The sequence below is a fragment of the Agelaius phoeniceus genome, chromosome 28, assembly GCF_051311805.1.
Source record: "Agelaius phoeniceus isolate bAgePho1 chromosome 28, bAgePho1.hap1, whole genome shotgun sequence".
Lineage (NCBI taxonomy): Eukaryota > Metazoa > Chordata > Aves > Passeriformes > Icteridae > Agelaius > Agelaius phoeniceus.
This window is the reverse complement of record NC_135292.1, coordinates 1,818,475-1,846,324: the sequence shown is the minus strand read 5'-3', so window position 1 is coordinate 1,846,324 and position 27,850 is coordinate 1,818,475. Positions and strand designations below refer to the sequence as shown.

The following is a 27,850-nucleotide window of genomic DNA, read 5'->3' as shown; positions in this document are numbered from 1 at the left end:
CGCACGGGGAGCAGAGCCCTCCGCAGCCCGGGCACGGAGTGTAGCTGCGGGGCCGGGATGTGCAGCTGCCCCCGGCGGTGCTCGCTGCCACGCGGCTGCCCTGACTCACCCTCAGTGAGGACCTGGAGCTCCTCCTTCTGCCCCATCATGAGCACTCCGGCGAGCCCTGGCAAGACAGAGCCCGTGGCGGCGCCAGGCGGCACAGCTGCCCGGCACGGGCGCTGCCAGCCCTGCGGCCGCACGCCCTCCGGCCCGGGCAGGGCTCCTGCCGGCCCCTGCCGCACGCTGCCGCCCGAGGGCTCGGCTGCGGGAGGGCGGCGGCAGCGCCGAGGGCGGCCGGGGCTGCGGCGGCCCGGGCGCGGCTCCCGCTGTAGCCGGGGCAGCAGCCGGGCCGGGGGCAGACAGGGGCGCCGGGCTCGGGGCTCACCGATGAACCTGACGGCCGCCTCTCGCAGGGGCCTCTGTGGGCTCCGCAGGCGCGGCAGGGCCCAGCGCAGCTGCTCGGCCGCTCGGCTCTCGTCCTGCAGCAGCTGCGGGGAGCGCCGGCAGGGAAGGCTCGGCACGGGCTCTGCCCCTCGGCCGGGCGCTCCCTGCGCCCAGCAGCGGCCGAGCCGGCCCGCACGGCCCGGGGCAGGGAGCGGCGGGGGCGGCGCAGGCTGGCGGGCCCGGCTGCGGCGCCGGGCAGGGCCACAGCTGCCAGCGCCCCGCACCGAGCACCGGGGGCAGGGCTCGGGCTCCCGGGCTGGCCTTACCAGGCTCTCGGCGAACTTCGTCCGCCGCTCCTTCGTCAGCAGCTCCTCCAGGTCCCTCCTCCTCAGGAAGCGTGCCGCACAAAGCAGGGCTTGGCCGGAGGCCTGGAGAGCGGCAGAGAGCCGCAGGTGGCACCAGAGCCCAGGGCGCGGGACCCGGGTCCCTGTGCCACGGCCAGGGGAGGCTGGAGCCCGCCAGGCGCCGGGGCAGGAGGCGGCCGAGCCCCCTGCCAGGGATGCGGCAGCGTCACAGAAAACCTCACCTTGGCCACCTGCAGGTTCTCATCGTGCCAGCGCAAGAATAGAGGGAGCAGGCTCTGGTTCACGACTGTTGTGAGAAGCTCTTCCCCCTCTTCCACTACCGGCTCCATCACCTTGCAGAAAAGCTGAATGGAGAACAGCTGCACGTGGCTGTTGTCCTGGAAGGAAAGGAAACTACTCCAGGCCCATTGGGGCAAAGGCCCAGAACTGCACATGGCACAAAGTTTCCAGGTAGCATCCAGTGCCCTTGGCTGGGGCACAGAGCCTTACGTTCTCAAAGTGTGGCAGGAGGGGCTCAGCCAGCTTCAGGGCGGTGAAGGGTAGCAGGAGGTCTTTGTCCTGGAGCATATGTGTGAGCACACAGAGGCTCATCCAGACCACCTCTGCATCTGGATCATCCAGCTGCTGCACCAGGTGTTGATAGAGGCCACGTATTCCTTCTCCCTGTGTGCAAGACCAGGCTGTGCTGTGAAGCCGTGAATGGCCGCAGCACCAACAGCTGCTTGGGGCACTGGGGCAGCTGAGGCGGGAGGCAGGAGAGCTGGGAGCAGCTGCCTCTGCTGCCAAAGGCCAGCCAAGCCCAGAGGTCTGCATTGCCCAGTCCCATGCTGCCAGCGGGGCTTCAGCCACTGCCCCCTTCTCACCAGCGAGGGCTCCTTGCTGAGCACCACGAGGCCTCTGAGCACCAGGCGCAGCCTGTCCCTGCACTGGCTGGGCAGGTGCCTGGATACCACCAGCAGGGCACTGGGACCGTGTTTGCTCAAGTCCAGGCACTCGAGGAGCTGAAAGGCACAGGCCAGTGATGGGGGAGCCGGCCGGCAGGAGCCCGGAGCCGCACAGGGCTGGGCCCAGGCAGCAGCAGCAGCAGCAGCAGCAGCACAGGGCGCGGGCAGCGTCCCAGGCGGCTGCGGCTCCCAGAGGGCAGAGAGCTGGGAGGCAGCTCAGCCAGGCAGCGCTGCACACCCGGCTCACCTCCACAAGGAACGCCAGGGCGGGCAGATGCCAGCGGCGCTGCTTCCCCATCAGCAGGCTGAGCAGGTGTGAGGCCATGTAGGGACACAAGGGGCTCAAGCCACGGCGCATCTCCCTGCCAGGGGAAAAAGGCACCAAGGCCCTGAGCTGGGCGGGCAAACCTCTCTCTGACTCACAGAGGGCTGATCTTTCCCCAGCACTCTGCAAGGGCACATGGGCCCCTTGGGAGGCAGCTGCTCCTGGGCATCCTCCTCTCCCAGCCTTTTCCAGTCTTCTCGGCCCTCCCTTGCTGACAAGGCCCTCTCGCTGACAACCCCGGGGACTGTGTGGGGCACTCTGGGCAGGGGGCACAAACGCTGGCAGTGGTGGCAGGAGTAAGGGATCTCACCTGGCCAGCAGACCCGCTGCATAGTGCTGGGTGTTGGCACAGAGCAGGGTGTCCCAGAGCTGCTTTTGCTCCAAAGCCAACAGATTCTTGCCAAAGCCCAGGCGGGAGAGCAGAGCCTTCATGGTCTGCGCTGCAAACCTGTGTGCCGAGCAAAGGCCAGGTCACTCTGGGAGCGCTGGCCCTGGTCACGAGGACGTGGGAAGGACGGGGTGACTGGCACCTGTTGGGGTGGCAGGGAAGGCCGTGTTCCTCCTGGCACGCCCTCCAGAAGCTCCAGGTCTCAATGTCCCCTGGCATCTGCTCTGTGGCAGTGACAATTTGCAAGAACAGAGCCACGAACAGTTGGGGAGAATGAAGCAGAATGGCATAGTGCCACTCGGACATGGGGGCAATCCTCCACAGCACCAGAGTGGCCTGCAAGAGACAAAGCAGCCCAAGGCAGCGCTCAGTGCCAGGGTGTCCATGAAGCACCCGGCTTGCTGCCCCTAGGCCGGCTTTGAGCCCAGGCAGGGAGCTGCAGGCTGGGGAGAGCAGGGAGAGCTGCTGGAGAGGCGACCGGGAGGGCGCGCAAAGGCCAGCTCCAGAAACTCACAGCCAGGGCAAAGACGGCCTTGTTGTCCCCGCAGGAGAAGCTGCCGTAGGGCGGCTGCTCCTCCATGGCAGAGAGCAGCGCTGGAAGCACCTCCTGGGCGGCCACTCCCGACGTGCCCATGGCTCTCCACATCAGCGCGGCGGCTCTGTGGGAGCAGAGCTGTGCGTCAGCACCGTGTCCCGTGCGGCTGCGTGGGGCCGGGGGACAGAGCCCCGGTGCCCTGAGGGGCAGGGAGGGAGCGTGGCAGAGGCTCAGGAAACTGAGGGGCCCGAGGCTCCCGCAGCTCTCCACCTGTCTGGCAGAGCCCGCTGGACAGGCTGGACAGGGCCAGGGGCCCTACGGGCCGGTGAGCACCGAGCTCTTGAGGCAGTTGTGCCCTGTACCTGTCACACGTCGGGGCACAGCACAGGAGGCTCATCACCACTTGAGCAGGGTGTTCCTCCGTCAGGCTCAGAATCTCCATTTGCAGCCCAGCGTCCACGGTGACACAGGACGCCAGTCTCTGGAGAATGTCCCTGACCGTGGCTAACACCTGGAGGAGGCGGCATGGGGAAGACTTGGAGTGCTGTCCAAGGGAGCAACTTGCCCAGCTTGCCCCAAGAAGTGCTTGCCTTCCCAGCCCACTGTGATGGCCTCAAAGGCTGAGGGGGTCCAGCGGACGTAGCTTGAGGGGCCAGGTGATCCTGGGAGGCCTTCAGCCCTGGCCCCAGGCTGCTTACCTGCTGTGGAGAAGCAGCTCCCTTCTGGAAAACCTCCAGAGTGGCTGCAGGAGTCCCGGTCAGTGTGGGCATGGCCTGAGTCTCTGGCACGCCCTGAGCCTGGGTGTGGGTGGTGGCCGTGCCCTCAGTCAGGGCCGTGTCAGCCTCCGCCCTGCCCTGGGCCGTGTCCTGCTCAGAGGCTGCTGCGAGCTCCGAGGATGCTGAGCTGGCAGCAGCCTCTGCCCGCAGCTCGCCGGGCCTGGGGTCGGGCTGGGCCGTGCCCTCGGTGCCGGTGCCGCCGGTCTTTGTGCGGCCAAGGCGCAGGAGCCTCCGCAGTGCCTGCAGCAGAAGGAAGGGCGGGAAGAGAGGGACATTCCATGGCCTGCTCCAAGCGCGGGGCTCGGCCCGCCCAGGTGGGGCGAGCAGGCCCAGCCCAGGTGGGGACGGCTGCAGGTACCTGCGCTGCTCTGCGGAACAGGCCAGGGGTGGGCTCTGGCTCTTGAGTCCGGTCCTTGGCTGCACCTTCCCTTTTTCAGCGGTGCTTTCGCCGTCCTTGGCTGCGGTAGGACCCGAACTCCTACACTGATCGACCATGGCAACCGGCAATCTGTCGGGGTCACCATTGGTCGTGAACGGCGGAAGAATTGCAGCACACAATATGCGTGATCAACAAATCTCCAAGTTTATTGATAGCTCACACATATTTATATTGGTGTTAATGAAGCTTATACATATTGCAAAGCTGAGCTCATTATTGGTTAAAACACACATGAATCAACCACACTTCTATGCTCTAATGATTATTTTGTTTCTATGTTTACGTTCCTGTGGCTATTCTACCTAGGCTATCTTCATTTTTCTGGCAAAAGATTCTCTCCCCCATCTTCATGTTGCAGCAAGGTCACCATGACCCTTGTCAGTGATTGGACACTGACTACTTAATCCCCAGCTTGTTTCCCCGAACTTTATCCAACGGTATCACATCAAAGTGGCCTTTCTCAGCTAGCCAATTATCCACAAAGCTCTCCACATCTCCCCAACCCCAAATTCACCCCGAACCCCCCAAATCTCCCCCTCCCCAATCCAGAACACCCCAAAACCCAGAACCCCAAACCCAGAACCCCAAACCCAGAACCCCCAAAAACCCAAACCCAGGCGGATTTTGGGCTCCAATCCCCCTTTATTGGGAGTCGTCCCTAAGGGATTCCCCTGGGGTTTTTGGGGTTCCCCCACCCCAAATTTCACCTAGAACCCCCCAAATCTCCCCCTCCCCAATCCAGGACACCCCAAACACTGTGACCCCAAACCCAAACCCCAAAAATGAAGCCCCCAGCCCCAATTTTTGGGCTGCAATCCCCCTTTATTGACCCTGGGTTTACCCCCTGGTTTTTGGGGTTCCCCTGGGGTTTTTTGGGTTCTCCCCACCCCAAATTCTCTCCGAACCCCCCAAATCTCCCCAACCCCAAACCCAGAACCCCAAAAATGAAGACCCTAGACCCCCATCCACAATTCTTCCCCCCCACTCCCCCTTCACTGCCTCCCACTCCCCTCTCCCTTTACATTTCGGGTCTCCCCGCATTTTGGGTTCTCCCCGCATTTTGGGGTCCCCCCGTTTCCCGGGGTCGGTTTTCGGGGTGCCAGTAGGAGCTGTAGAGCTGCAGGAAGAGCTCCCTGCAGGGCACGCGCCCCCCGAGGTGGGCGCAGGCCATGAAGACCCCCCCCAGTTTGCGGTGCAGGGCGTAGCTGGGCTCGGGGGGCGGCCCCAGGCGGTCCCGCAGGATTTGGGGGAGCAGCCCCCGAACCCCCCGGGCTGTGGCCTGAACCCCGAAATCGAAGGGTTGGGAGCCCCAAAAGGGCTCCCCCAGCAGCAGGACGGCCTGGAGGTGCAGGGACTCCATGGCCTGATGGGGAAAAGAGAGAGATTTGGGGAAAAACGACCAAAAATTTGGGGAAAAAACCGAGTAAAACTTGGGAAATAAACGACCAAAATTTGGGGAAAAAAACCAGAAAAATTTGGGGGAAAAAACAACCAGAATTTGGGGAAAAACCAGAGAAATTTGGGGGAAAAACGACCAAAATTTGGAGGAAAAAACAGAGAAATTTGGGGAGAAAACAGAGAAATTTGGGGAAAAAACCAACCAAAATTTGGGGAAAAAACGACCAGAATTAGAGGGAAAAAACGACCAAAATTTGAGGGAAAAACAATCAAAATTTGGGGAAAAAACAGAGACATTTGGGGAAAAACGACCAAAATTTGGAGGAAAAAACAGAGAAATTTGGGGAGAAAACAGAGAAATTTGGGGAAAAAACCAACCAAAATTTGGGGAAAAAAACGACCAGAATTAGAGGGAAAAAACAACCAAAATTTGAGGGAAAAACAATCAAAATTTGGGGAAAAAACAGAGACATTTGGGGAAAAACGACCAAAATTTGGGGGAAAAAAACCAGAGAAATTTGGGGACAAACAGCCAAAATTTGGGGGAAAACAGAGAAATTTGGGGGAAAAACAGAGAAATTTGGGGAAAAAATGACCAAAATTTGGGGAAGGCAAAAGGGTGAAAATTGGGGAGTTTTGCCCCAAAATTGGGAGGTTTGGCCTCAAAACGGGGGAAGAGAAAAGGCCTAAAATTGGGGGTTTTGGCCCCAAAATTGGGGTGAAAAGGGGACTCAAAATGTGGCTGAAAGGGGCCCAAAATTGGGGGGTTTTGCCCCAAAATTTGGGGTTTTTTTTGGCCCAAAATTGGGGTGGAAAGGGACTCAAAACGGGGTTGAAAGGGGCCCAAAACTGGGATTTTTTGGCCCAAAATTTGGGGGGTTTTGGCCCAAAATTGGGGTGAAAAGGGGACTCAAAAAAGGACCCAAAATTGGGATTTTTTTGCCCCAAAATTTGGGGGTTTTTTTGCCCCAAAAACTGGGGTGAAAAGGGGACTCAAAACAGGGTTGAAAGGGACCCAAAAATTGGGATTTTTTTGCCGCAAAATTAGGCTGAAAAGGGGACTCAAATAGGGGTCCAAAATGGTTTTTTTTTGCCCCAAGATTTGGGGGTTTTTTGGCCCCAAAATTGGGATGAAAAGGGGACTAAAAACAGGGTTGAAAAGGGCCCAAAATTGGGATTTTTTGCCCCAAAATTTGTTTGTTTTTTTTTTTTCCCCCAAATTGGGGTGTAAAGGGGACTCAAAAGGGGGATGAAAGGGGACCAGAATTGGGATTTTTTTGGCCCAAAATTTGTTTTATTTGGCCCAAAATTGGGGTGAAAAGGGGACTCAAAACAGGGTTGAAAGGGCCCCAAAGTTGGGATTTTTTGCCCCAGAATTTGGTTTTTCTGCCCCTTCTCACCGGGGACTCGAAGCCCGTCAGGAATTTCAGCTCCCGGGATTTCCTCAGGATTTTCTCCTCGTCCCTGTCGGCCGCAGCCCGAATCACCTGCAACCCAAACATTCTCAATTTTTACCCAAATTTTGGGTTTTTTACACCATTTTCAGCTTTTTTTTTTTTTTTCTGGGCTATTTTCCCATCAAAATTCCACAAAATCCCCCCAAAATCTGCTAAAATTCCCCCAAAATCCCCTCAAAATCCCTGAAAATCCCCCCAAAAATTCCCCCAAATTCCCCATTTTTCCTCCTTTATTCCTATTTTCTCCTGTTCTTTCCAGTTTTTCCCATATTTTCCCCCATTTTCCCTCCATTTTCCCCCCTTTTTACCATATTTTTCCCCCATTTTGCCCCATTTATTCCCATTTTTCCACATTTTCCCCTTTCCCCGTTTTTTCTCACTTTCCCTTTTTTTCCCCATTTCTCCCCTTTTTAAATTTTTTTTTCAAATTTTCACATTTTTCCTGTTTTATCCCATTTTCTTCCCAATTTTCCCATTTTTCCTATTTATTCCCCATTTTTTCCCGTTTTTTTTCTCATTTTTCTGAGATTTTTCTCCCATTTCTTTCCCTGATTTTTTTCCATTTTCCCCATTTTTCTATTTTTTCCCATTTTCCCCCATTTTTCCCCTTTTTTCCCCCTTTTTTTCCTTTTTCCCCATTTCTCCATTCTTTCCCCCCTGTTTCTCATTTTTTCCCATTTTTTCCTGGGGTTTTTCCCCATTTTCCGCCATTTTTCTAATTTTTCCCATTTTCCCCCATTCCCCCCCAATTTTTCCCCATTTTTCCTTTTCCCCCTTTTCCCCCATTTTTTCTCCCATTATTTCCCCCTTTATTCCTATTTTCTCCTGTTTTTTCCAGTTTTTCCCCATTTTTCCAGTCTTTCCCATATTTTTCACCCATTTTCCCCCTATTTTTCCCAATTTTCCCCCCTTTTTCCCATTTTCCCCATATTCTTTCCCTCACATTTCTCATTTTTTCCCATTTTTTCCTGGGGATTTTCCCCATTTCCCCCATTTTTCCCCCCACATTTCTCATTTTTCTCCATTTTCCCCAGGGTTTTCCCCCATTTTCCCGAGGATTTTTCCCCATTTTTCCCTCACATTTCTCATTTTTTTCAATTTTTCCCGCGTTTTTGCCCATTTTCCCCCATTTTTCCCAGGTTTTTTTTCCCCATTTTCCCCCATTTCCCCCATTCTTTCCCTCACATTTCTCGTTTTTCCCCATTTTTCCCCATTTCCCCCCATTCTTTCCCTCACATTTCTCATTTTTCCTGTATTTTCCCGTTTTTTTGCCCATTTTCCCCCATTTTCCCCCATTCTTTCCCTCACATTTCTCATTTTCCCCATTTTTCCCGGTTTTTGCCCATTTTCCCCCATTTTTGCCCCATTTTTCCCCACCTCTATGTAGAGATCCGTGAATTCCTTCTCGAAGCTCCGGCAGGCCCCGAAATCCAACAGCGTCACCTGGGGGGGCCAAAAATCCCCCAAAATCCAACGAAATCCCCAAAAATATCCCAGAGGTGGAGGGGAGGGCAAGGAGTTGGGATCTCCCAAAAAAATCCCCCAAAAATTTGCCCCAAATCCTAAAAAAAAATCATTAAAAAAAAAATCCTAAAAAATAAAAAAAAAACCCCAAAAAACAAAAAAAAATCCTGAAAATATCACAAAAACCTCAAAAAATCCCCCCCAAATCCTCAGAAAATGCTGAAAAAATCCTCAAAAAATCTTGAAAAACTCCCCCAAAAAATCCAGAAAAACTTAAAAAAAAATTCCCCAAAAAATCCTGAAAAAATCCTGAAAAAACTCCCCAAAAATCCTGAAAAAATCCTCAAAAAATCCCGAAAAAACCCTCAAAAATACTGAAAATAATCCCAAAAAATCCTGAAAAAACTGTCAAAAATATTTAAAAAATCTAAAAAAAATCATCCCCAAAAAGTTCCCAAAAAAACCCTGAAAAAAAAATCACAAAAAATTCTCAAAAAGTCCTGAAAAAAACCCTCCAAAAATCCTGAAAGTAATCCCAAAGAATCCTGAAAAAATCGTCAAAAATACTCCAAAAAAAAATCTAAAAATAAATCTCCAAAAAGTCCCCAAAAAAACCTGAAAAAAATCCCCAAAAAAACCTGAAAAAAATCCCCAAAAAATCCTCAAAAAAATCCCCAAAAAAACCTGAAAAAATCCCCAAAAATTCTCAAAAAATCCCCTAAAAAAACCTGAAAAAATCACAAAAAATTCTCAAAAAAAAAAAAAAATCCCCCAAAAAACCCTGAAAAAATCACAAAAAAAAATCTCAAAAAACCTTGAAAAAAATCTCAAAAAATCCTCCAAAAATCCAAAACAAATCCTGAAAAAAATCACAAAATATTCTCAAAAAATCCCCAAAAAACCCCCACAAAAATTCTCAAAAAATCTCCCCAGAAAATCTGAAAAAAACCCCCACAAAATTCTCAAAAAATCCCCCCCTCCCCACCAAAAAAATCCAACAAAATCCCCAAAAAATCCTCAAAAAAACTCCAGAAACCCTGAAAAAAAATCACCAAAAAATCTCAAAAAAATCCCCCAAAAACCTGAAAAAAATCACCAAAAATTCTCAAAAAATCCCCCCAAAAAACTGAAAAAACTCCCCAAAAAAATCTCAAAAAAATCCCCAAAAAATCCCCCTTCCCCACCAAAAAACCCCCCAACAAAATCCCCACTAAAACCCCAAAAATTTACCCTTAAATCCCCTCAAACCCCCCAAAATCCCTTCAAATTCCCCTAAACCCCCCCAAAATCCATTTGAATTCCCCCAAACTCCCCTCGAACCCCACCGGACTCCCTCAAAAGCCCCAAAATTGGGGATTTTCCCCCTCACTTGGTGGCTGTCGCTGTCGTAAAGGAAATTGGCCCAGTTGGGATCGGTTTGCATGAAACGGAACTGGAAAAGCTCCTGGAGGCACAGGCGGAGCAGCTCTGTGCAGATCTGGGCGGGAAAGGGTTAAAATGGGCAGGGAAAGGGTTAAATTGGGAGGAGAAGGGTTCAATTGGGCACTGAAAGGGTTAAATTGGGGCATAAAGGGTTTTATTGGGGAGGGAAATGGTTAAATTGTGCAGGAAAGGGTTAAAAGGGGTGGAAAGGGTTAAAATGGGAGAGAAAGGGTTAAAATGGGGGAAAGGTTAAATTGGGATGGAAGAGGTTAAAATGGGCAGGAAAGGGTTAAATAAGGCACTGAAAGGGTTAAATTGGGAGGGGGAAGGGTTAAAATGGGCATGGAAAGAGTTAAATTAGGACAGAAAGGCTTAAAATGGGTGGGAAACGGTTAAATTGGGAGGGGAAGGGTTAAATTGGGCACTGAAAGGGTTAAATTCCTGGGGCAGGGGCAGTTCAAAGCCAAAAAATCCCAAATCCACCTCAAAGTCCCCAAATCTCCCTAAAACCCCCCCCGAAAAATCCCCAAATTTCCCCCACCCAAATCCCCAAAAATCCTCCCCAAAAATCCCCCCCCCCAAAATCCCCAAACGCCCTCAAATACCCCAATTTTTGGGTCCCACCCCAAATCCCCCCAAAATCCTTCCAAAAAAATCCCAAATCCTCCCCAAAGCCCCCAAATCCTCCTAAAATCTTCCCCAACCCCCCCCAATCCCCCCTATAATCCCCCCCAAACCCCCCCTCAAAAATCCCCCAAAGTCCCAAAAATCGGCCCTAAACCCCCCTAAAAATCCCCAAAGTCCCCAAGTCCCCCGAATTCCCCCAAATGCCCCCTAAAATCTCCCCCACCCCCCCTCAAAAATCCCAAAATCCGCCCCAAAATCCCCAAAATTCCCCCAAATCCGGGTGCCCCAGAGCTTCTGGGGGAGGCTCTGGCACCACCCAAAGACCCCAAAATACCCCCAAAATCCCCCTAAAATCACCCCCAAACCTCCCCAAAAATTCCCCCAAATCCCCCCAAATCTCCCCTAAAATCATCCTCAAACCCCCCCCCAAAAAAACCCAAAATCCCAAAATCTGCCCCAAACTCCCCTAAAAATCCCCAAAAGCCCCCAACCTCCCCAAATCTCCCCCCAAAAAAACCCAAAAATCCGCCCCAAACACCCCAAAAATCCCTCAAAAATCCCAAAATCACGCCCCAATCCCCCCCCCCAAATCCCCAAATCCCCCCAAATTCTGCTGCCCCCCCCACACCCGGTCCCGCCGCTCCTGGGGGAGGCTCCGGCAGCGCTCCAGGGGCTCGCCCCTCCCCCACTCGGTGCAGAGCACGCGGCGCGCGCTGAGCGCGGGAACCACGGCGGGAACGCGGAAAAAGCGATCGGAGCCCAGCAGGGACCTGGAACGGCCAAAAACATCCGAAAAAAACCCAAAATACACGTGGAAATCGCAAAAAAAAATCCATAAAATTCGGCCAAACCCCCCCCAAAAAATCCGCCCAAAATCCGTGAAAATCCCCCCCAAATGGGCACAGAAAAAGGGGTCGGAACTCAGGAGGGAACTGGGAAATCCCAAAAATCCCAAATCCCGAAAAATCCCAAAAATTCCAAGTGAAAATCACAAACAAAACCCAAAAAATCCAGCCAGAAATGGCCCCAAAAGGGCAAAAACCACCCCAAAAATCCCAACCGCAACCCCCCAAAAATCCATCCAGAAATGGCCCCAAAAGAGCAAAATACCCAAAAAAAGGCAAGATACCCAAAAAGGGTAAAATACCAAAAAAATCTGGGGCCTCCCAGAAATGGCCCCAAAAGGGCAAAAATTGCCCCAAAAATCCCACCCAGAAATGGCCTCAAAAGGGCAAAATCGCCCCCCAAAAATCCCACCCAGAAATGGCCTCAAAAGGGCAAAATCGCCCCCCAAAAATCCACCCAGAAATGGCCCCAAAAGGGAAAAAATCGCCCCAAAAATCCACCCAGAAATGGCCCCAAAAGGGCAAAAGTTGCCCCAAAAATCCCAACCAAAACCCCCCAAAAATCCCTCCCAGAAATGGCCCCAAAAGGCAAAAATGGCCCCAAAAATCCCTCCCAGAAAAAGTGATCAGAGCCCAGCAGGGACCTGGAACGGCCAAAAACACCCCAAAAACCCCAAAATCACTGAAAACCACCCGGGAAAATCCACCCAGAAACGGCCTCAAAAGGGCGAAAAACGCCCCAAAAATCCCAACCAAAACCCCCCAAAAATCCCTCCCAGAAATGGCCCCAAAAGGGCAAAAATCGCCCCAAAAACCCAACCCAGAAGGGACCCAAAAGGGGAAAAACGGCCCCAAAATTCCCAACCAAAACCCCCCTAAAATCCACCCAGAAATGGCCCCAAAAGGGCAAAAATCGCCCCAAAAATCCCTCCCAGAAATGGCCCCAAAAGGGCAAAAATCGCCCCAAAAATCCCAATCAAAACCCCCCAAAAATCCACCCAGAAATAGCCCCAAAAGGGCAAAAATGGCCCCAAAAATCCTTCCCAGAAATGGCCCCAAATGGCCAAAATCGCCCCAAAAATCCCACCCAGAAATGGCCCCAAAGGGGCAAAAATCGCCCCAAAAATCCCTTCCAGAAAAAGGGGTCCAAACCCAGCAGGGACCTGGAATGGCCAAAAACCTCAAAACTGCCCCAAAACTGCACCGAACCCCCGAAATACCCAAATTTGCCAGAACCCACTGGAATTTGTGGGCGCTCTGCGCCTCCCTCTCGTAGTCGCACTCGAGCTCCAGCTCCCTGAAATCCCCTAAATCCCCTAAAACTGCCCCAAAACTGCCCCTAAATCCCCTGAACTGCCCCTAAATCCCCTAAACCTGCCCTAAAAGTGTCCTAAAATCGCCAAAAATCCCCTCAACCTGCCCCAAATCCCCTCTAAAACCGTTCCTAAAATCCCCAAAAACCGGCCCTAAACCCCCTAAACGTGCACCTAAATCCCCTAAACCTGCTCTAAAAGTGTCCTAAAATCCCCCAAAACTGCCCCCAAATCCCCCAAAACCACCCCGAAACTGCCACTAAATCCTCTAAACTGCCTCTAAACTGCTCCAAAACTGCCCCAAAACTGCCCCTAAATCCCTGAAATTCCCTAAATCCCCTAAACCTGCCCAAAAAACTGCCCTAAAACCGCCCCCAAACCTGCCCCAGAATCCACCCTAAAAACCCCAAAACTGCCCCGAAACCACCCCTAAAAACCCCAAAATCGCCCCAAAACTGCTCCTAAATCCCCTAAACTGCCCCTAAATCCCCTAAAACTGCCCCCAAACGGCCCCAAAAAGCCCCAAAACCGCCCCAAAAGTGCCCCTAAATGCGCCCTAAAAACCCCAAAACTGCCCCGAAATTGCTCCAAAATCCCCTAAACATGCACCTAAATCCCCTAAACCTGCCCAAAAATCCCCCTAAAATCCACAAAAACTGCCCTAAAACCACCCCTAAACCTGCCCTAGAATCCCCCCTAAAAACACCAAAACTGCCCTGAAACTGCCCCGAAACCACCCCTAAAAACCCCAAAATCGCCCCAAAACTGCTCCTAAATCCCCTAAACTGCCCCTAAATCCCCTAAAACTGCCCTTAAACGGCCCCAAAAAGCCCCAAAACCGCCCCAAAAGTGCCCCAAAACCTGCTCTAAAAACCCCGAAACTGCCCCTAAAGAGCCCCTAAATCCCCTAAACACCCAAAAAGCCCCAAAAAGCCCCAAATTTGCCCAAACTCACCTGAATGTGCGGGCGCTCTGCGCCTCCCTCTCATAGTCGCACTCGAGCTCCAGCTCCCTTAAATCCCCTAAATCCCCTAAAACTGCCCCAAAACTGCCCCTAAACCTGCCCAAAACTGCCCCTAAATCCCCTAAAACTGCCCCTAAATCAGCCCCAAAAAGCCCCAAAACCGCCCCGAAACTGCTCCAAAACCACCCCAAAATGGCCCCGAAACCGCCCCTAAAATCCCCCAAAACCGCCCCAGAAGAGCCCCTAAATCCCCTAAACCTGCCCCAAAATTGCCCAAATTTGCCCGAACCCACCGGAATTTGCGGGCGCTCTGTGCCTCCCTCTCGTAGTTGCACTCGAGCTCCAGCTCCCTGAAACCACCCCTAAATCCCCTAAACCTGCCCCAAAATCCCCTAAAACTACCCTAAAATCCCCTAAATCCCTTAAACGTGCCACTCAATCCCCTCAACCTGCCCAAAAATCCCCCTAAAAGCCCCAAAACTGCCCCCAAAGTGCCGCTAAAACCGCCCCTAAAAACCCCAAAACTGCTCCAAAACCGCCCCAAAACAGCCCCTAAAATCCCCAAAATTGCCCCAAAACCCCCTAAACTGCCTCTAAACAGCTCCTAAATCCCCTAAACTGCCCCTAAATCCCCTAAAACTGCCCCTAAACGGCCCCAAAAAGCCCCAAAACTGCCCCAAAAGTGCCCCTTAACCCGCCCCTAAAAACCCCGAAACTGCTCCAAAACTGCCCCAAAACAGCCCCAAAACTGCCCCAAAATCCCCCAAAACCGCCCCTAGATCCCCTAAACTGCCTCTAAACTGCCCCAAAATCCCCTAAACTGCCCCTAAATCCCCCAAAACCGCCCCAAAATGGCCCCAAAAACCCCAAAACCTCCTCAAAACTGCCCCAAAACTGCCCCTAAAATCCCCCAAAACCGCCCCAAAATGGCCCCAAAACTGCCCCGAAACCGCCCTGAAACCCCCCTAAAAACCCCAAAATCGCCTCAAAACTGCCCCTAAATCCCCTAAACACCCAAAAAGCCCCAAAACCGCCCCAAATCTTCCCCGAAATTGCTCCAAAACCGCCCCAAAACCTCCTCTAAAAACCCCAAAAACTGCCCCGAAACTGCCGCTATAAACCCCAAAACCGCCCCAAAAGTGCCCCATAAACGGCCCCAAAAGAGCCCCTAAATCCCCTAGACACCCAAAATTGCCCAAAATTGCCCAAATTTGCCCGAACTCACCTGAATGTGTGGGCGCTCTGCGCCTCCCTCTCATAGTCGCACTCGAGCTCCAGCTCCCTTAAATCCCCTAAATCCCCTAAAACTGCCCCAAAATCCCCTAAACTGCCCCTAAATCCCCTAAACCTGCCCAAAAATCCCCCTAAAATCCCCAAAAAGTGCCCTAAAACCGCCCTAAAAGTGCCCCTAAACCGCCCCTAAAATCCCCAAAAGTGCCCCAAAACCGCCCATAAAAAGCCCAAACCTGGCCCAAAACTGTGCCGGAATCTCCACAAAACCGCCCCAAAACTGCCCCAAAATCCCCTAAACCCCCTAAACGTGCACCTAAATCCCCTAAAACTGCCCTAAAAGTGTCCTAAAATCCCCAAAAACTGCCCCAAAACCGCCCCAAAACACCCAAAAATCCCCGAATTTGCCCAAATTTGCCCGAACTGACCGGAATTTTCGGGCACTCTCGGCCTCCCTCTCGTAGTCGCACTCGAGCTCCAGCTCCCGCTGCAGCGCCCGCAGCGCCGGGGCCGCAAAGAGCCCTGGGAAAAATGGGGCAAAAAACGGGGAATTTGGGAAAAATGGGGAGAAAAAGCGGGAATTTGGGGAAAATGGGGGAAAAAACCGGGAATTTGGGCAAAATAATGGGGATTTGGGGGGAAAAATTGGGAATTTGGGAAAAATGGGAAATGGGGAGAAAAAAAGGGGAATTTGGGAAGAATAATGGGAATTTGGGAAAAACTGGGATTTTGGGAAAAATAACGGGGATTTGGGAAAAATGATGGGGACTTTGGGGGGAAATAACGGGAATTTGGGAAAAAAAGGGGAATTTGGGGAAAATAATGGGGACTTGGGAAAAAGAATGGGGATTTTGGGGGGAAAAATGGGGATTTGGGGGAAATAATGGGAATTTGGGAAAAATGGGAAATGGGGAGAAAAAAGGGGAATTTGGGAAAATGAGAATTTGGCGGGGAAAATGGGGAATTTGGGAAAAATAATGGGGATTTGGGGGAAAATAAGGGAATTTGGGAATAAAAAAAAAGGGATTTTTGGGGAAGTATAGTGGGATTTTGGGCAAAAATAAAGGGATTTTGGGCAAAATAATGGGATTTTGGGAATTAAATATTGGGATTTTGAGGGAAAATTAAAGGGATTTGGGGAAAAAATAAAGGGATTTTGGGAATTAAATAATGGGATTTTGGGGATAAATAATGGGAATTTTTGGGAAGATGAAAAAAGGGATTTTGGGGGAAAATAATGGGAATTTTGGAATAAAAAAGGGATTTTTGGGGAATTAAATAATGGGAATTTTGGGTTTAAATAATGGGAATTTGGAAAAGTAATGGGATTTTTGGGAAATATAGTGGGAATTCGGGGGAATTAATAATGGGATTTTGGGGGAAAAATAATGGGAATTTGGGGATAAATAATGGGAATTTGGGAAAAAAAAAGGGATTTTGGGGAAAATAAATAATGGAAATTTGGGGATAAATAATGGGAAATTTGGGGAATTAAATAATGGAAATTTGGGGAATTAAATAATGGGAATTTGGGGGATAAAATAATGGGAATTTGGGAATTAAATAAGGGGATTTTGGGGAAAATAAATAATGGGAATTTGGGGAATAAATAATGGGAATTGGGGAAAATAAATAATGGGAATTTGGGGATAAAAAAGGGGATTTTGGAAAATAAATAATGGGAATTTGGGGATAAAAAAGCGGATTTCTGGGAATTAAAAACTGGGATTTTGGGGGAAAAGAATGGGATTTGGGGGAATAAAAAAGGGGATTTTGGGGAAAGAGCAGGAATTTGGTGGGAAAAGGGGGATTTGGGTGAGTTTGGGTCATTTTGGGTTGATTTTGGGTGATTTTATGGGATTTTGGGGTGATTTGGGTCAATTTTAGGTGATTTGGGGTCAATTTCCGTTTGCTTTGGGGTGGTCTGAGCTGATTTTGGGGTGATTTGGGACGATTTTGGGTTGATTTTGGTTTGGGTGATTTTTGGGTGATTTTGAGGTGATTTTGGGGTGATTTCAGGTGACTTGGGGTGAATTTCTGTTGATTTTGGGGTGATTTCAGGCGATCTGAGGCAATCTTGGCTGGGTTTGGGTGATTTTGGGGTGATTTTAGGTTGATTTGGGGCATTTTGGGGCTGATTTCAGGGGATTTTGGGCGAATTTGGGGGTGATATGAGGTAATTTTGGGTATTTTGGGGGTGATTTTAGGTAATCTGGAGTGATTTCAGGGTGATTTGAGCTGTTTTGGGGGGTTTTAGGGGGTATTTGGGGTGATTTTCGGATCTTTTTGGGGTATTTTGGGTGAATTTTGGGCTGTTTCAGGGGGTATTTTGGGGTGTTTTAGGGGTGATTTTGGGCTGGTTTTGGGGCTTTTTAGGGGGGTATTTTGGGGTGATTTTGGGGTATTTTGGGTGAATTTGGGTGATTTTGAGGTGTTTTGGGTGATTTGGGGCTGTTTTGGGGGGTATTTTGGGTAAATTTGGGTGGTTTTGGGCTGTTTTTGGGGTATTTTGGGTGATTTTGGGGTGTTTTAAGGGGTACTTTGGGTGATTTTGAGGTGATTTTGGGGTGATTTGACGTAATTTTGAGTGTTTGGGGGGTGATTTTGGGGTGTTTTAGGGGGGATTTTAGGTGATTTAAGTTGATTTTAGGTGATTTGGGGCAATTTTAGGGTGAAATTGGATCGATTTGGGGGTGATTTGGGGCTATTTTGGGTGATTTGGGGCTGGTTTTGGGGAGTATTTTGGGTGATTTGGGGCTGGTTTTGGGGTATTTTTTGGTGATTTGGGGCTGGTTTTGGGAGTATTTTGGGTGATTTTGTGCTATTTTTGGGGTATTTTGGGTGATTTTTGGGTGTTTTTGAGACCTTTAGGCAGCCCCGGGCTGAGGCTCAGCAGGGTCAGGAGATTTTCGACGTCGCTGCCGATGCTGAGGGCGACGCCCGGGTACTGGGGGAACCCGAAAATCCCCAAAATTCCCACCCAAATTCCCAAAACTTCCACCCAAATCCCCAAAATTCCCACCCAAATTCCCAAAACTTCCACCCAAATCCCCCAAATTTCCCAAAATTCCCCAAATTCCCACCCAAATCCCAAAATTCCCAAAATTGCCCAATTTCCACCCAAATTCCCACCCAAATCCCAAAATTCCCACCCAAATCCCAAAATTCCCACCCAAATTCCCCACAAATTCCCCAATTTCCACCCAAATCCCCCAAATTCCCACCCAAATTCCCAAAATTCCCGAATTCCCCAAATTTTACCAAATCCCCCAAATTCCACCCAAATATTTCAACCCAAATCCCCCAAATTCCCCACGAATTCCCAAAATTCCCACCCAAATTCCCCAAATTCCCACCCAAATCCCCCAAATCCTTGCCCAAATTCCCACCCAAATTCCCCAAATCCCCAAAATTCCACCCAAATTCCCCCCAAACCCCCAAATTCCCTCCCAAAAAACCCAAATCACCTATAAACCCCAAAATTCCCCCAAACCTTTTTAAAACCCCCAAAAATCCCCCAAAAACCCCAAGAAAACCCCCCAAAAAATCCCCAAAAATCGAAATTTCCCCCCCCAAAAATAAAAATCCCCCAAAATTCCCCAACACTCCCCAAAAATCCACCAAAATTCCTTTAAAAATCCCCCAAACCCCCTCGATTTTTGCTGGAAATTGCCCAAATTCGGGGTTTTTTGCCCCAAATTCGGCACCTGGACCTTGATGGCGACGTCGGCGCCGCTGCGGAGCCGCCCCCGGTGCACCTGGCCCAGGGAGGCGGCGGCCACAGGAACCTCCTGGAACTCCTGGAGCTGCTCCCGCCAGCCCCGGCCCAGTTCTGCATCCAGGACGGCCTGGGGGAGAATTCCCAACAGTTGCAAAGAATTCCCCAAAAAATCCGGAGAAAAATGGCCAAAATATGGCGAAAATTCGATAAAAATCCCATAAAAACCCCAAATCCTGGAACTCCTGGAGCTGCTCCCGACCCAGCTCCGAGTCCAGGACGGCATGGGGGGAGAATTCCCAACAATTCCCAAAAAAAATTCCCAAAAAAAAATCCCCAAAAAATCCGGGGAAAAATACCCAAAATATGGGGAAAATAGCCCAAAAATCTCATTAAAATCCTCTAAAAACCCCAAATCCTGGAGCTGCTCCCGCCAGCCCCGGCCCAGTTCTGCATCCAGGATGGCCTGGGGGGAGAATTCCCAACAATTCCAAAAAATTCCCAACAATTCCAAAAAAAAAATCCCAAAAAAATCCGGGTGAAAATTCCCAAAATATGGGGAAAATAGGCCAAAAATCCCATAAAAATCCTATAAAAATCCTATAAAAACCCCAGCTCCTGGAACTCCTGGAGCTGCTCCCGCCAGCCCCGGCCCAGCTCTGAGTCCAGCACGGCCTGGGGGAGAATTCCCAACAATTCCAAAGAATTCCCAAAGAATTCCCAAAAAAATCCAAAAAATCTGGAGAAAAAAGGCCAAAATATGGGCAAAATTCGATAAAAATCCTATAAAAAATCCCATAAAAATCCCATTTAAATATCCTATAAAATCCCATTTAAAATACTATAACAATCCTATTAAAATCCTATTAAAAAAGCCTATAAAAATCCTATTAAAAAAACCTATCAAAATCCTATTAAAAAAATCTTATTAAAAAATCCTATTAAAATCCCATAAATATCCCATAAAAATCCTATTAAAAATCCTATAAAAATCCCATAGAAATCCCATCCAAACCCCAATCCTGGCACTCCTGGAGCTGCTCCCGCCAGCCCCGGCCCAGCTCCGAGTCCAGTATGGCCTGGGGGGAGAATTCCCGAGAATTCTCACAATTCCCAAAAAAATCCCCAAAAAATCCGGGGAAAAACGGCCAAAATATGGGGAAAATATGGTGAAAATCCCATAAAAATCCTATTAAAAAAACCTATAAAAATCCGATTAAAATCCAATTAAAAAATCCTATTAAAATCCTATAAAAATCCTATTTTTAAAACCTATATAAATCCTATAAATCCCATAAAAATCCTACTAAAAACCCTATAAAAATCCTATTAAAATGCTATTAAAAATCCTATAAAAATCCCATAAAAAATCCGATAAAAATCCCACAAAAAAATCTCATAAAAAATCCTATAAAAATCCCACAAAAATCCTATTAAAACAATCCCATAACAATCCCATAACAATCCTATTAAAAATCTTATAAATATCCCATAAAAATCCTATTAGAAAACCTATAAAAAAAACTATTAAAAATTCCACAAAATCCTATTAAAAGAACCTATAAAAATCCTATAAAATCCTATAACAATCCTACAACAATCATTTGAAAAAATCCTATAAAAATCCCATAACAATCCTATTAAAAATCCTATAACAATCTTATTTAAAATCCTATAAAAAACCCCACAAAATCCTCCCCAAATCCCCCAGGCCTGGGTTTGGGGTTTTGGGGGTTTTTGAATCTTTGGGATTTTTGGGGTTTGGGGTTTTTGGGATTTTGTGTTTGGGATTCGGCTTTCCGGGTGTTTGAGGTTTGGGTTTTTGGGGTTTGGGATCTTGGGGTTTTGGGGTTTGGGATTTTGGGGTTTTTGGGGTTTGGGGTTTTGGGGGTTTTTGGGATTTTGGGGTTTGGGATTGGGTTTTGGGGTGTTTGGGGTTTTGGATTTTTGGGTTTGGGGTTTTTGGGATTTTTGGGCTTGGGGTTTCTGGGGTTTGGGGTGTTTGGGTTTTAGGGGTGTGGGGGTTTTGGGAGATTTGGGATTTTGGGTTTTGGTGGTTTGGGGTTTGGGGTTTCGGGGGTTTTTGGGTTTGGGGGTTTGGGATTTTTGGGTTTGGGATTTGGGGGGGTTGGGGTTTTCAGGGGTTTTTGGGTTTGGGATTTTGGAGGTTTGGGATTTGGGGTTTTGGGGTTTTTGGGGTTTGGGTTTCGCAGGTTTGGAGTGTTTTGGGTTTGGGATTTGGGTTTCGAGGTGTTTCGGATTTGGGATTTTGGGGTTTTTAGGATTTGGGGTTTTGGGATGTTTGGGATTTCGGTTTTGGTTTTTGGGGTTTGGGATTTTGGCCTTTTGGGGGTTTGGGATTTGGGGTTTTTAGGGTTTGGAGTTTTTAGGATTTGGGATTTTTGGGGGTTTTGGGATTTGGAGGTGTTTGGGGTTTGGTGTTTGGGATTTGGTGTTTGGAGTTTGGGATTTTGGGATTTGGGGTTTGGGATTTTGGGGATTTTGAGGTTACGGGGTTTTAGGATTTTGGGCTGTTTTGGGATTTAGGGGTTTGGGGTTTTTAGGATTTAGGATTTTGGGATTTTGGGGTTTGGGATTTGGGGTTTTGGGATTTGAGGATTTTGGGGTTTGGGATTTTGGTGTTTGGGGTTCGGGATTTTGGGATTTTGGTGTTTGGGGATTTGGGGTTTGGTGTTTAGGATTTAGGATTTTGGTGTTTGGGGATTTGGGGTTTGGTGTTTGGGATTTGGGATTTTGGTGTTTGGGATTTGGGGTTTGGGATTTTGGCATTTGGGGATTTGGGGTTTGGTGTTTGGGATTTGGGATTTTGGGATTTGGTGTTTGGGATTTTGGGATTTGGTGTTTGGGATTTGGGATTTGGGATTTAGGATTCAGGATTTGGGATTTAGGATTCAGGATTTGGGATTGCAGTTCCCGTCCCTCACCCGGCTCTGCCAGCCTGGCATGGGCTCCGCACTCTGCCTCAGCCGGGCCAGGATCCGCTGCAGCTGCGGGGGCAGCAGCTCCGAGTCTGGGATTGAGGGGATTTAGGGGATTTTATAGGGTTTTATGGGGTTTGGGGGGAAAAAGGGATGAGAGACCCCAAATCCACCCTAAATCCACCCCAAACCCCACCCAGCACCTGCAGGGGCAGCAACTCTGAGTCTGGGGAAAGGGGATTTAGGGGATTGAGGGGATTTAGGGGATTTTATAGGGTTTTATAGGGTTTTATGGGGTTTTATAGGGTTTTATAGGATTTGGGAGAAAAAGGAGATAAAAGACCCCAAATCCACCCCAAACCACCCCAAATCCCACCCCAAACCACCCCAAATCCACCCCAAATCCCACCCAGCACCTGCAGGGGCAGCAGCTCCATGTCTGGGATTAGGGGATTGAGGGGATTGAGGGGATTTTATAGGGTTTTATGGGGTTTTATGGGATTTGGGGGACAAAGGGATGAGAGACCCCAAATCCACCCCAAACCCCACCCTGCAGCTGTGGGGGCAGCAGCTCTGAGTCTGGGATTAGGGGATTGAGGGGATTGAGGGGATTTTATGGGGTTTTATGGGATTTTATAGGATTTGGGGGACAAAGGGATGAGAGGACCCCAAATCCCACCCCAAACCACCCCAAATCCACCCCAAATCCCACCCAGCACCTGCAGGGGCAGCAGCTCCAAGCCTGGGGAAAGGGGATTTAGGGGATTTAGGGGATTTTATAGGGTTTTATGGGGTTTTATAGGATTTTAATAGGATTTTTATAGGATTTTAATAGGATTTTAGGGGATTTAGGGGATGAGAAACCCCAAATCCCACCCTGCAGCTGTGGGGGCAGCAGCTCCGAGCCTGGGGGGTTTAGGGGGATTTTTGGGGCATTTTGGGGGTTTTTATGGGTTTGGGGATGGTTTTTAGGGGATTTTTGGGATTTTCTTGGGGTATTTTTGGGATATTTTGGGGATCATTTTTGTTTCTATTTCTGGGGTGGATTTGGGGGATTTTGGGGTGGTTTTGGGGTATTTTTTGGGGTATTTTTGGGGTGGTTTTTGGGATGGTTTTGGGGTATTTTTGGGGTGGTTTTTGGGATGGTTTTGGGGTATTTTTGGGGTGGTTTTTGGGTATTTTTGGGGTATTGTGGGGGTATTTTTGGGGTGGTTTTGGGATATTTTTGGGATGGTTTTGGGGGTTTTTGGGGTATTTCAGGGGTGGTTTTTAGGGTATTTTTAGGGTCTCACCGGCTCCGCTGAGCAGCTGCCCCACCTTGAGGGATTTGGGGCATTTTGGGGAGGTTTAGGGGTTTTTGGGATATTTTTGGGGTGGTTTTGGGTTTTTTTTGGGGTATTTTAGGGTATTTTTGGGATATTTTAGGGGTATTTTGGGGGTATTTTAGGGATATTTTTAGGGTATTTTTAGGGTATTTTTACGGATATTTTGGGGGTTTTGGGCTCTCACCTGCCATGCTGAGCAGCTGCCCCACCTTGAGGGGTTTAGGGATATTTTTGGGGTATTTTAGGGATATTTTGGGGGATATTTTGGGGATTTTTTTTGGGGAATTTTAGGGATATGTTTGGGGTATTTTGGGGATATTTTTGGGATATTTCAGGGATATTTTGGGTCTCATCTGCCATGCTGAGCAGCTGCCCCACCTTGAGGGGTTTGGGGTATTTTGGGGGTGGTTTTTGGGGTATTTTTGGGGTATTTTTGGGATATTTGGGCTCTCACCTGCCATGCTGAGCAGCTGCCCCACCTTGAGCGCCGCCCCCCGGGCCCGGCTGAGCACGGCCACCAAACGCTGAGCGCTGCCCTCAGAGAGAGCCCAGGCGGGAACTGCGGGACAGGGACCACAAAATGGGGATGGGACCCCCGAAAATGGGGATGGGGACATGAAAATGGGGATGGGGACCCTGAAAATGGGGATTGGGGACCCAAAAATGGGGATTGGGGACCCAAAAATGGGGATGGGACCCCGAAAATGGGGATGGGGGGGGATTTAGGATGGGTGAGACCCAAATTGGGTCTGGGGTCTCAGGGGGGATTTGGGGGTTCAGACCCCAATTGGGTCTGGGGGATTTGGGGAGTATTTGGGGGGCATTTGCCCCAATTGGGTCTGGGGTCCCGGGGGGGATTTGGGGGATCAGCCCCAATTGGGTCTGGGGGATTTGGGGGGATTTTGGGGGGGAATCGACTCCAATTGGGTCTGGGATCCTGGGGGGGATTGGCCCCAATTGGGTCTGGGGGATTTTGGGGGGGGATCGGCCCCAATTGGGTCTGGGGTCTCTGGGGTTTCAGCCCCAATTGGGTCTGGGGTCCCGGGGGTCTCTGGGGGATTTTGGGGGGGGATCGACTCCAATTGGGTCTGGGGGATTTGGGGAGGATTTGGGGGATCAGCCCCAAATTGGGTCTGGGGTCCTGGGGGGATTTTGGGGGGGGATTTGCCCAGTTGGGTCTGGGGGATTTGGGGGGGATCTGGGGGGGATTGGCCCCAATTGGGTCTGGGGGAATTGGGGGGATTTGAGGTTTCAGACCCCAGTTGGGTCTGGGGGATTTGGGGAATTGGCCCCAATTGGGTCTGGGGTCCCGGGGGTCCCAGGGTCCCTCACTCACCCTGGCGCCGTTCCTGCCCCCGCAGCCGCGTCCGGGCGGCCTCAGCCAAAGCCCCCAGACCCAAATCCAGAGCCAGACCTGGGAGACGCCCCAAAAACTGAGAGACCCCAAAGCCCCCCAGACCCAATTCCAGAGCCGGACCCCTCCCAGTTCCCTCCCATTTCCCCATTTCCAGTCCCTCCCATTCCCTCCCAGTCTGTCCCAGTTCCCATTCCCAGTCTGTCCCAATGCTCCCAGTTCCCCAATTCCCCATTCCCAGTTGCTCCCAGTGCTCCCAGTCCATCCCAGTTCCTCCAGGTCTCTCCCAGTTCCCCCATTTCCCATTCCCAGTCCCCCCAGTCCCTCCCAGTTTCCCCATTTCCCGTTCCAGTCTGTCCCAGTTCCCATTCCTAGTGCTCCCAGTTCCCCATTCCCAGTTGCTCCCAGTCCGTCCCAGTGCTCCCAGTTTCCCCAGTTCCCATTCCCAGTCCCTCCCAGCCTCTCCCAGTCCTTCCCAGTCCCCATTCCCAGTTTGTCCCAGTTTGTCCCAGTACCCCCCAGTCCCCCATTCCCAGTCGCTCCCAGTCTGTCCCAGTTCCCCATTTCCCATTCCCAGTGCTCCCAATTCTCTATTCCCAGTCCCTCCCAGTCCATCCCAGTTCCCCAATTCCCCATTCCCAGTCCTTCCCAGTCCATTCCCAGTTTGTCCCAGTCCTTCCCATTTCCCATTCCCAGTCCCTCCAAGTCCATCCCAGTCCCCATTCCCAGCCCCTCTCAGCCCCCCCAGTCCCTCCCAGTGTGTCCCATTTCCCATTCCCAGTCTGTCCCAGTGCTCCCAGTTCCCCCATTTCCCATTCCCAGTCCCCATTCCCAGTCTGTCCCAGTGCTCCCAGTTCCCCCATTTCCCATTCCCAGTCCCCATTCCCAGTTTGTCCCAGTCCCCATTCCCAGTCCGTCCCAGTGCTCCCAGTTCCCCCATTTCCCATTCCCAGTCCCCATTCCCAGTTTGTCCCAGTCCCCATTCCCAGTCCGTCCCAGTGCTCCCAGTTCCCCCATTTCCCATTCCAGTCCCCATTCCCAGTTTGTCCCAGTCCCCATTCCCAGTCCGTCCCAGTTCCCATTCCCAGTCCATCCCAGTCCCCATTCCCAGTCTGTCCCAGTCCATCCCAGGCCCCATTCCCAGTTTGTCCCAGCCCCTCCCAGTTTCCCCAGTACCGGCCATGTTCGCCGCCCGTCTCGCTCTCCCCACGGGCACCGGGCGCCCCCGGCCCCACCCAGACACCTTGGGGGGGGGGCACAGAGTGAGAGACCCCCGGGACAGCCCAAAACTGGGACACCCCAAAATCTCGGGCACCCCAAAATCGGGGCCACCCCAAAATCCAGGACCCCCAAAATTTGGAACCTTAAAACGCCCCAAAACTTGGACACCCGAAAATCCGGGACCCCAAAACTGGGACACCCCAAAATCGGGGACCCCCAAAATCCGGGACACCCCAAAATCCGGGACACCCCAAAATCGGGGCCATCCCAAGACTAGGACACCCAAAATCGAGGATCCCCCAAATCCGAGACCCCCAAAATCCGGGACCCCCCCAATAAAAGGGCCGGGACCCCCAAAAAGATCAGGACCCCCCCCCCCCGCAAATCTGGGACCCCTCCCCAAATTCCCAGACCCCCCCCCCAAAAAATATCGGGGACCCCCCCCCTATAAACACTGGGAACGCCCCCAAAACAAAGGACGGGGACCCCCCCCCCAAATCTCGAGACCCCCCCCAAAAAGGGACAGGGACCCCCCTCCCCCCCAAAATTTGGGGACCCCTCCCCAAAAAAGAGCCGGGACCCCCCTCAAGTCACTGACCTGATTTTGGGGGGGGTCTCGGCTGCTTTTGGGGGGGTCCCCGTTTTTGGGGGGGTCCCCGTTTTTGGGGGGGTCCCGGCCGAGCCCCCCCAGGGCCCCCCCCGAGCCGTGCAAGGCCCGGGGGGACCCCCGGGACAGGAGGAGCATTGGGGGGGGAGGGGGGAAACGAGAAATTTGGGGGGATTTGGGGGTTCAGGGGGTCAAGAGGGGCTCAGGAGATTTGGGGGGGGTCCGAGGAGGATTTTTGGGGGGGTCCCGGGGCCGATTTTGGGGGATTTGGGGGGGATTTTGGGGGGGGGTCCCGGGGCCGATTTTTGGGGGGATTTTGGGGGGGTCTCGGGGTTATTTTGGGGGGGTCTCAGGGGGATTTTTGGGGTTGTTTTTGGGGGGTCTCGGGGCGATTTTCGGGGAGCTCAGGAGGGCTCCGGAGGGATTTTTGGGGGAATTCTGGGGGAATTTCGGGATGGTTTGAGGGGTCCCCGGGGAGATTTTTGGGGTTATTTTGGGGGGTCCCGGGAGGTGTTCGGGGGGGATTTTTGGTGTTATTTTGGGGGGGGGGTCTCGGGTGAGTTTTGGGGTTATTTTTAGGGAGTTTAGGGGGATTTGGGGGAGATTATTTTGGGCGGGGTATTCTTGGGGTGAGTTTGGGGGTTTTTTGGGGAGGTCCCGGGGTGGGTTAGGGGAGGGTCTCGGGGGGAGTTTCGGGGGATTTGGGGAGGTTTCGAAGGATTTTGGGGCTCCCGGGGTTGGTTAGGGGGGTCTCGGGTGCGTTTTGGGGATATTTCGGGCGGGATTTCGGGGGATTTTGGGGGGCGTTTTGGAGGGGATTCCGGGGTGGGGTAGGGGAGGGCCCCGGGGTGGGGTAGGGAAGGGTCGGGGGGGGGGGGGTTTCAGGGATATTTTGGGGCGGTTTCGGGCGATTTTGGGGCTCCCGGGGGTCCCCGCTCGGCTCCGTTCCCGCGCTCCCCGCGTGCCCTTGCGCCGCTTCCGGGTCTGAAGGCCCCGCCCTCAGCCCCGCCCCTTCCCCGTCGCAGCCAATCAGAGCCGAGCGGCTGGCGCAGGCCATGCCCACTGGTGAGACAGCACCCCCTGGCGGATCCCGGGGAAAGCGACGGGGACCCCTCCCCAAAATCACCAAAACCGCCCGGAACGCCCCAAAAAACATCAAAAAACCCAAATTCCCCGAAATCCCAGAAAATTCCCCGAAAAATCCCCGGAAAAACAAAAAAAAAATCCCTAAAAATCGCCAAAAAAATCCCTAAAAATCGCCAAAAAATCCCTAAAAATCACCAAAAAAAATTCCCCAAAAATCACCAAAAAAACCCCCCCAAAAATCGCTAAAAATCGCAAAAAAATCCCTAAAAATCACAAAAAAATCCCTAAAAATCACCCAAAAATCCCTAAAAATCGCAAAAAATCCCTAAAAATCACCAAAAAATCCCTAAAAATCACCAAAAAAATCCCCAAAAATCACAATAAAATCTCAAAAAATCACCAAAAAATCGCTAAAAAACACCCCAAAAATCGCTAAAAATCACCAAAAAAATCTCTAAAAATCACCCAAAAATCCCTAAAAATCACCAAAAAAATCCCTAAAACCCCCATTTTTTATTTTGTGGAGGGGTCTTCAGGGGTGTTTAATTTGGGGTCACTGAGTCCGTTTGGGACCCCAGACCCAAATCGCGACCCCAGACCCAAATGGAGCCCCCAGATCCAAATCGAGACCCCAGACCCAAATTGGGAGCCCCCAGACCCAAATCGCGACCCCAGACCCAAT

General features: G+C 51.0%; 2 protein-coding genes across 7 annotated transcripts; both read right to left on the bottom strand.

The window, feature by feature from the left end:
• Window positions 1-1,184: 1,184 nt before the first annotated feature.
• On the bottom strand, window positions 1,185-4,096 carry LOC143696062 (maestro heat-like repeat family member 5). The gene is made up of 8 exons (XM_077191274.1): window positions 3,682-4,096; window positions 3,346-3,494; window positions 2,963-3,107; window positions 2,591-2,784; window positions 2,371-2,508; window positions 1,983-2,097; window positions 1,655-1,792; window positions 1,185-1,454 (listed from the first exon to the last, which is right to left on the bottom strand). The coding sequence occupies exons 1-8, from the start codon at window positions 3,751-3,753 to the stop codon at window positions 1,185-1,187; spliced, it is 1,221 nt and encodes a 406-aa protein (XP_077047389.1). The 5' UTR covers window positions 3,754-4,096.
• Window positions 3,735-27,072, bottom strand: LOC129132346 (atypical kinase COQ8B, mitochondrial-like). 6 transcript variants are annotated; one of them, XM_077191266.1, is made up of 13 exons: window positions 26,074-27,072; window positions 25,431-25,497; window positions 24,237-24,314; window positions 23,355-23,459; window positions 21,582-21,667; window positions 18,626-18,766; window positions 17,784-17,865; window positions 15,347-15,440; window positions 11,195-11,336; window positions 9,887-9,994; window positions 8,431-8,496; window positions 6,997-7,083; window positions 5,208-5,561 (listed from the first exon to the last, which is right to left on the bottom strand). In XM_077191266.1, exons 1-13 carry the CDS (start codon window positions 26,218-26,220, stop codon window positions 5,217-5,219), a joined length of 1,548 nt encoding a protein of 515 aa, XP_077047381.1. In that variant the 5' UTR covers window positions 26,221-27,072; the 3' UTR covers window positions 5,208-5,216. The 6 variants fall into 6 exon arrangements, with proteins under 6 accessions (XP_077047384.1, XP_077047381.1, XP_077047382.1 ...); XM_077191269.1 differs by lacking the exons at window positions 5,208-5,561; window positions 11,195-11,336; window positions 17,784-17,865 and adding exons at window positions 3,735-3,999; window positions 4,118-4,267; XM_077191267.1 differs by lacking the exons at window positions 17,784-17,865; window positions 21,582-21,667.
• Window positions 27,073-27,850: the final 778 nt, after the last annotated feature.

What these genes read in the sequence shown, in the direction of transcription:
- LOC129132346 (XM_077191266.1), bottom strand. Translation starts at nt 26,220, where the DNA reads ATGCTCCTCCTGTCCCGGGGGTCCCCCCGGGCCTTGCACGGCTCGGGG. An exon ending in TGCCAGGCTGGCAGAGCCGG is followed by an intron (nt 18,767 to 21,581) that starts GTGAGGGACGGG and finishes ATTCTCCCCCAG; the next exon opens with GCCGTCCTGGATGCAGAACT. An exon ending in CAGCCCGGGGCTGCCTAAAG is followed by an intron (nt 15,441 to 17,783) that starts GTCTCAAAAACA and finishes CATTTTTCCCAG; the next exon opens with GGCTCTTTGCGGCCCCGGCG.
- LOC143696062 (XM_077191274.1), bottom strand. Translation starts at nt 3,753, where the DNA reads ATGCCCACACTGACCGGGACTCCTGCAGCCACTCTGGAGGTTTTCCAG. An exon ending in CCCTGGCGTTCCTTGTGGAG is followed by an intron (nt 1,793 to 1,982) that starts GTGAGCCGGGTG and finishes TGTGCCTTTCAG; the next exon opens with CTCCTCGAGTGCCTGGACTT. An exon ending in TCAGCAAGGAGCCCTCGCTG is followed by an intron (nt 1,455 to 1,654) that starts GTGAGAAGGGGG and finishes TCTTGCACACAG; the next exon opens with GGAGAAGGAATACGTGGCCT.